Genomic DNA, 8682 nt, shown 5'->3' with positions numbered 1-8682 from the left:
CTCATTTCATGCCAATTTAAAGAGAGATGTAATGAGACTTCTCTGGCTCTCTCACATATACATTTAATAAGTTTTCACATGAACTTTTATCTTTGGGTTATATTTAATAAATATTTAATAAAATTGGGTTATATATATATATATATATTTAATATGTTTTCACAAAAAATTGTTTATATATATAATAAGTTTTCACACGAACTTTTATCTTAGAGTTATATTTAATTAATATTTAAAGAGAGATGTAATGAAACTTTTTGGGTTAAACTCTCTGTAAATTGGATTAAATATTCTTTGAACCATCTTAATGTTTTGTCATTTACACATATATTTAGTCCCTAAACTTTAAAAATACTATTTATAGTTTCTAGATATTTAACTTATTTGCTTAATATTTTTATTATTGTTTAATAGATCATATTTTTTCTAATTTAATAAAATTATAATTGAAGCTTGAATTCAACCGTTATAGAAAGTCTTAAACAAAAATTGATAATATTAATAATGACAAATTACACCCCTTTGTTGTGTCAGTATTACCACATCATATTCATTTTTAATGCACTTTTATCTTTCTTATTTTATTTTCTATTTTATTAATTAAAAAATTGTTTAGTTTATTAAATATAAATAGACTATTCAAGTATGAGGGATATTAATCTAAGAGGGAACATCTTTTTTAGTCCACAAATTTTGCCAAAGTATCATTTTAGGTCCGTGAACTTAGAAAATATCATTTCAGGTCCATCAACTATGGGTTAATATCATTTGAAGTACTTTTTTACTATTTCCAAGTTTTTCTGGACGAAAATACCCTCAATACCTTAAAGGGTATATATTTTTAATAAACTTATCATATACTCATATTTTTTATAAATATCTTTACAATATATTTTTGACGAATTTTCTAAATATAATTTGACCTTCAATATTAGCACTTAATTATGTGACATGCAAGTAAAATTGCTTCTTTAATTTTTTATATTAAAGAATTTTAAAATTGAATAAAGAACTTTTCTTTAATAATAAAAAATTTAATTAAGGATCTTTTCTTGCATGTCACAAAATTAAGTGATAATATTGAAGGTCAAATTATATTTAGGAAATTCATCAAAAATATATAGTAAAGATATTTATAAAAAATATTGAGTATAGGATAAGTTTATTAAAAATATATACCCTTTAAGGTATCAAGGGTATTTTTGTCTAGAAAAATTTGGAAATAGTAAAAAAGTACTTCAAATGATATTAACTCATAGTTGATGGACCTGAAATGATATTTTCAAAGTTCACGGACCTAAAATGATACTTTGGCAAAGTTCGTGGACCAAAAAAGATGTTCCCTCTATTATAAAACTAATACTCTCGAAACGAAGACATGACTTCAACAGTAATGTCAATTGGTGAGTGATTATGTGCTAAGTAAATACTACTCCTACTCCATATCACGCCTACGAACATCACACCATTTTCATTGAAAAATAACGCCATTTGATTTACTATGTGCATATTTATTTAGTAAATATTACTTCTTACGTCTCATCTTCTCATTTAAGATGATACACTTTCCTTTTTAGTTTGTCCCAACCAAGATGATAGATATCTATTTTTAATAACTTTCTCTTTCCAATTAATATACTCAGCTATTTTTTTTTCTCTTTCCAATTAAATAGGTATTAAACTTTCTTTCACTTTCCAATTAATCATATTTACCAACAATTCTTAAAATCACGTGTCGACTAAGAAATGTATTATCTTAGCCGCCAGGTATTTTAAAAATATCTAATGATTATATAACTTATAATTGACAAAATAAAATATTATGAATAACTTGAAATACATTAATAAAAAAATAAATGAAATTTTTAAAAATTCAATGAAAATTAGTACTCCTTCCGTTCCAACTAAGTTGAGTCGTATTTCTCTTTAGGATGTTCTAACTAAGTTGAGTCATTTCCTTTTTTAACAAAAAATATAACATCCAATTACTCTTACTTCATTTCACTATCTATTTTACTATTTCTTTATATTTTCTATTTTATTCATTTCTCCTACTTTTCAACACAATATTTTAATCTTAGAGTCCAAGAGTTATGTCTCAAGTTAGTTGGGAGAGATGGAGTATTATCTTTCCACGCATATAGTGGGTATAACTTATAAGCCGAGGCGAGTATATATAGACTTTATTCGAAAATCGAAAGTGAAAGCTAAGTAAAATATCAAATAATAAGTGCAAACATATCTCAATACGAATTAGCTTTGCATTACAACCAAATTATACATATACCAATTATTTATTGCATGAAGCACCACCATAGTCCATAACAGTAAACAAATAAATTACTGCTCGAAATTAGGATAAGTAAAGTACACATTTAAATCTCGAAGGCATTATGCGATGAACATCATATATTGGGGCTATAATTAAAACCAAATGATATACTATGATTCATTAGGGCTCAACTTAAGATTCAGTAGTTATTAAGAAAGGAAGCCACTTTTTTTATCATATCCATTGATACCTGATTATCTGGAGTAAGCACACTAAATACATGATCTTCCTCTGCAACCTCAACACATTCAATTTCTCCCTTCCACCCACAATTGCTAAGCACCTCCTTATAATACCACCCTCTATCCTTCAGGTGATCCTTCCCCGCAACATAAACCAACACTTTTCCACAACCCAAACCCGATATCTTCGGATCCTTACCTGGATTCACCCATCCTTCGTCGCGATCCTTCATGCTCGGGCAAATAAAATGCCACAGTTTCTTAGAAAACTCTGCCCTCTTCTTGAATTCCTCAGCCGTTTCGCACCCAATCGGATCCTCGCCCCCAAAGGCGGGGCAATTCAGGAAAATCCCTTGCAAGTTAAAACCCTCCGGATTCTCCGAACCGACCCTCATTGCGATGTTGTGTGCTATATTCGCGCCCGCGCTGTCCCCGCCTAAATACACACGTGTCAGATCGGCGAATTCGTTGATCCATTCATCATTGCCCTCGGCGATCCATTTGAGAGCGCGCCATGAGTCCTCGAACGCGATCGGGAGCGGGAATTCGGGGGCTAAACAGTAATTAACCGAGATGGCGACGATGTTGGCTTGTGCGACTAAGAGAATGAGATGCTTATGACAGAGCGGGGAGAAGGCGGATCCGACGACGAAGCCGCCGCCGTGGTAGTAGACGAGGAGTGGGAGCTTTTTGGTGGGGTCGGCGTTGGGAGGGAGGTAGATTCGGGCGGAGAGGTTGATCTCCGGCTCGATTTCGACGTCTTTGGATTGGACGGAGGTAAGTGAATCTATAGACGGGGGGACGATATCTTCGCCAGTAAGCCTCTCGATTCGGCCACTTCTGTAGACTCTTAGCATTGGGAAGAAATCGTGGAGAATTTCGTCGGCCATTGATTAGAGAGAAAGGAAAGCAAGGGATGATTACTGTATATGCGCAATTACTAATGGTATACAAGTATATATATATATATATATATCTTCCAAACTATTACTCGTGAAAAATCTTCCATTGACAGCTGCACGGTGAAGTATGAACCACATATCAATTCGCAACATATTGAGAGTAATAATTAAGAGGTAGGACCTTTGAGTAATGAAGGACTATTACTCCCTCACTACGTTCTACTATACTTAAAGTTCATTTTTGCTATTTTAGTCCGTTTGACAATACTATTTCTATCATATTTTTCATCACATTAATATATAAAAGTATGGTATACTCTCCGTCTCACCATAAGAACCGAGACAATTATTTTAGACAGATAATTAGGAAAATGATACTCCCTTCGTCCCAACTAAAGTTGAGTCTTGAACGTTCAAACAAAGTTGAGTCATTTAATTTCCTGTTTGGTACTCCCTTCGTTCCATAGTGGTAGAGTCACTTCTTTTCAGTACCAAAATTAAGAAAGAGATATTAAAATATATTAATTGAAAAGATAATAAAGTTGAAAAGAGAGAAAGTTGAGCGAATAAAATAAGAGAGTGAATAGAGTAAGTGGGGGGAAAAAAATGTTACTTTTTGCTTAATAGGGAAATGACTCTACTATGATGGAACGTCACGAAACGGAAAAATGACTTGACTACTATGGAACAGAGGGAGTAAAGAACAAACATCTAATCACTCTTACTTTAATCCATCACATACTTTAATCTATATTATTTTCCCCTTTGTTCTATTCTCTTTTATTTTCATTTTATTTATTCAATACAATTTCTTAATCCGTGGCCTAAAGAATTAAGTATATAAAAATAAAGCCTAACTATATTCATCAGAATAGGATGATATGTCATTTGACAGATTTATACTCATCCGTCCTATAAAAATAAGGACATTTTTCATTTTAGGATGTCCCATAAAATTATTCCTTTCTATTTTTGATAACTTCTTTCTTTCTAATAAGGTTGACTCCATTTTCCACTAACATGACTATAATTACCTTTCTTTCTATCTCTCTTACTTTATCAATTTGTGCATTAATTCTCGTGCTGTCGTAAATGCCCATGTTTTGTGAGACATAGAGACTGATTTATTTTATGTAAAGGTAAATTAGAGAAGAAATTTTTTTATAATTATGGAATAAACGATTATACTATCAATTCATTTAAATAAATCCATAGAACAATGTAGATTATGCACTAGATGCCTTTTTTGTCGAATTTTCAACATTATTTAGGGAGTTTTATACTTATAGATGAGTAGTAATTTAACTCACCGGTTTTAATTAAACTTTTGTCGAATTCCACAAAATTATAAAATACGAAGCATTAAATCATAAAATTTAATTTTTTTTATTTATGAAATATTATGTACAAACAATGTCTTTTAGTATTGTTCAAATGAACAGTTCATATGTCCCGTCATCGAAACTCAATTTCCCAACCAATTACTTATTAAATGCGTGAAATTGGGGTAGATAAAATCGATATCTCTATAACCAAAGAAGTAGGTATTTCAAAATAGGAAATTGATGTGAATTAATCGTGAGAGAGTATGCATTAAAAGTAAATGAATTTTGATATGTATTGAATCATCCCACCAAATGATGTTAATGTTCATGCATGGACGTTGAAATGATGTAACGTACACTAATAATGTGGCATTTCTTCAAATAACTAACCAGGACATTGTCTGGTACGATTGTGTGTTAGTGAAAAGTAGGATCCACCAACCTAAAATAAAAAAAGTAAAAATAGATATTATTTTGTGGATGGATCAAAATAGCAAATATGAACATTAACGGCGGGAGTAAGAAAGAGAAAATGTGTGATTTGTTACGAATATAGAAATGACTCAATTAAGATGAAACTTTACAGGATAGAAAATGACCCAACTACAGTAGAACGAATGAAGTACAAAGTTTAAAAAGGAATTTTATACAAATTAATTTTCGAAATTGGGGTTAGACAATCTTATAGTCCATGCATGAACATTAACATCAGTGGGTGAGTGATATGAGACGATTCATTACATATCAAATTTCATACTAGTACTTACATAATTCATAAATTTTTTTAGTAACCAAACAAAATTAAATCAAGTAAGGTGCTTGAAAATCGAAAGTTAACACAAATCCAAGTAGCGAAAAATGATTAGATCTCTAAATCTTGAAGACGAACGTCAAAGATAATAGAGTACATTTATTGTGGCTATAATTTTAGCACAAGATGATACTATGACTTATTAAGGATCGACTTACGATTCAGTGATTAATAAAGAAAGCCACTTTCTTAATCATATCGATACCAGCCTTATTATCTGGACCAAACACACTAAAAACGTGATCTTCACCGGCAACCTCAACACACTCGATTTCTCCCTTCCATCCACAATTACTCAGCACCTCCTTGTAATACCACCCTCTAGCCTTGAGCGAATCATTCCCCGCAACATAAACAAGAACTTTTCCGCAACCCAAACCCGATATCTTCGGGTCCTTACCCGGGTTCACCCATCCCTCGTCGCGATCCTTCAAGCTTGGGCAAACAAAACCCCACATATTCTGGAAAAACTCCGTCCTCTTCTTGAACTCCTCCGCCGTTTCGCACCCAATCGGATCGACTCCCCCGAAGAAGGGGCAATTCAGGAAAATCCCTTGCAAGTCAAAACCCTCCGGATTCTCCGACCCGACCCGCATTGCGATGTTGTGCACTATATTCCCGCCCGCGCTGTCCCCGCCTAAATACACACGCTTTAGATCAGCGAATTCGTTGTTCCATTCCTCATCGCCCTCGGCGATCCACCTGAGAGCGCGCCATGAATCCTCGAACGCGATCGGGAGCGGGAAGTCGGGGGCTAATCGGTAATTAACTGAGACAGCGACAACGTTGGCTTGGGCGACTAAGTGATTGAGGTGCTTGTGATAGAGCGGGGAGAAGGCGGATTCGAAGACGAAGCCGCCGCCGTGGTAGTAGACGAGGAGCGGGAGCTTTTTGGTGGGGTCGGCCTTGGGCGGGAGGTAAATCCGGGCGGAGAGATTGATCTCCGCCGCGATTTCGACGTCCTTGGATTGGACGCCCGTGGCTGGATCTAGAGATGGAGGGACGAAAACTTTGGTGGGTAGCGTCTTGATGTTAGGGAAGAGCTCGAGGAGAGTGTGGAGTAATTCGTCGGCCATTGATGAGAGGGGTGAAGGGAAGGGAAAGGAAAGGAAAGGAAGTAATAGTATATCAGTTTTTTCTTATTTGTTAACTTGGATTATCACACTCTTATATATTGATGGGATGATTCTTCCAGATAAGAATTTGTTATGTGCTTGTTTAAAAGGATTGGTGACAGTTCATATCTACAATTACTCATGGAATGGGACTTACTCTTTCTAACTGCATTTGTCATCTTCTATTGACAATTCTTGCCATTCTTATTTGTATTTCATGGGATCACGATTCCTATCTGTATTTCATATCTGCAGCTCTTCAAAGATAGAAAGTTTGAAATTTGAATCATCATCAAAATGGATCGGATTATTAAGTTTGTATAAAAAAAATAATTATTGTTTGCTATTTCAATTACTCCATAATTAGAGTAATATCCATTGACTCGTTTAATTTTCCTTAAGTTTGGTAAATGTATCCAGCATCTTATTCAATTTTATTATGAAACTATTATTCAATATATAAAAATAGATAGGAATATCATATTTTATTAACATTTTACATTCTTTTTTCATTAAATTTTTTAATAGTAGCATGTTAGATTAAAACATTTATTCAAGGACCTAGAGATGTATGAATTCTGAAGTGAGTCTTCATTGGTAAAACATTTATCCCTCATTGATAGAGAGTGGAGGTCTGAGTCACAACAAATACGGAGTAGTATTGTTAATACTGACCAAAAATTTAAAAAATCAAGTAAGGTGCTTGAAAATCGATAATGAACATGAAATCATAATATGAAATCTTGAAGATCCTTATAAACTTCAAAGATTATACAATTTAGTGATTAATAAAGGAAGCCACTCTCTTGATCATGTCACTACCAACCTGACTATCAGGAACTATCAGGAACAATCACACTAAAACTATGGCTTTCATCAGCAACCTCAACACACGCGATTTCACCCTTCCATCCACAATTGCTCAGCACCTCATTATAATACTGTAAGTTTTGTGTCTCACATATGTGACATGTGATAGAATCCTAAATATAATTGGAATTTAGTATAATACATATATTTGGTATAAGACACATTTTCCCAAATTAATTAGCTATCAATTAATTATTGTATTAATTGGAATGGAAATAGAAAGGGACTAGCAATAATATATATGAATACATATTCCCTAAATTAACGTCATAATTAGTCATTAAGTATTGACTATTATTATTAAGGAAATAGGAATATTTATACATATATATAATGCATATTTACCAATTAATTAGCGATTCAAGTACAGAATCATATGGTTGGGATTTCAAAGAATTAATTCCATTAGATGTGATTCAATTAGTCGGCTATATTGGTAAAAAGATATTGCTCCCATTAATCATTTTAAAATAGCCACTTTGATGGAAAGGGCTTTTAGGGTTTTATAATTAGGGTTTGTCCTCTCTCTGCCTATATGTACAAGTGTGGTGATCCCATCAAATCACACACATTAAGAGAACACATAAACGAAGGAAAGAGAGAGAAACAGATCCTTGGAGTTGGAGTTGCGCCACTATGCCAAAGAAAGTCCGAGGAACTTCTCTTCGTCTTCCCCAATCGCTTCCGCTATGGATCACCAAGGTATGTTTCGATCCTATTATGTTTATAGTTAATACGTGAAATACATGATGTTCGAAAATCTTGCTTTATTTATATTCAATTATGTAATCTTGAATATACGATGATAAATAATGTCCAACATGTGGTATCAGAGCATGGTTGAGAACTCATGTATTTTCGTATGATTGAAAACCATATTTGTGAATTTATTTTAATAAATTGCTATGAATGAATCGGTGATTTTAATATGTTGGCATAGTATGAATTCTGAATCCAATTCATGAATTACGTGACTTTAAAAATGAATTCATATGCCTAATTGAGCAATTATGTATTGATTATTACGTCTATGGATTTCATTCTTTCGTCTCTGTTTTGTTTATCACATTAAATAATTATGTTTTAATATGCATTGTTTCTGCACGCATCGAGAGAGTGGATGAAAGGAAAGGTAATAATTATGT

General features: G+C 33.2%; 2 protein-coding genes across 2 annotated transcripts; both read right to left on the bottom strand.

The window, feature by feature from the left end:
- Positions 1-2243: 2243 nt before the first annotated feature.
- Positions 2244-3442, bottom strand: LOC125199719 (probable carboxylesterase 2). The gene has a single exon (XM_048097647.1). The coding sequence runs from the start codon at positions 3402-3404 to the stop codon at positions 2472-2474; it is 933 nt and encodes a 310-aa protein (XP_047953604.1). The 5' UTR covers positions 3405-3442; the 3' UTR covers positions 2244-2471.
- Positions 3443-5601: 2159 nt separating this feature from the next.
- Positions 5602-6685, bottom strand: LOC125199724 (probable carboxylesterase 2). The gene has a single exon (XM_048097648.1). It carries the CDS (start codon positions 6626-6628, stop codon positions 5714-5716), a length of 915 nt encoding a protein of 304 aa, XP_047953605.1. The 5' UTR covers positions 6629-6685; the 3' UTR covers positions 5602-5713.
- Positions 6686-8682: the final 1997 nt, after the last annotated feature.

The sequence above is a fragment of the Salvia hispanica genome, unplaced genomic scaffold (genome assembly GCF_023119035.1).
Source record: "Salvia hispanica cultivar TCC Black 2014 unplaced genomic scaffold, UniMelb_Shisp_WGS_1.0 HiC_scaffold_648, whole genome shotgun sequence".
Taxonomy (NCBI): Eukaryota; Viridiplantae; Streptophyta; class Magnoliopsida; order Lamiales; family Lamiaceae; genus Salvia; species Salvia hispanica.
This window is presented reverse-complemented; position numbering and strand designations above follow the sequence as displayed.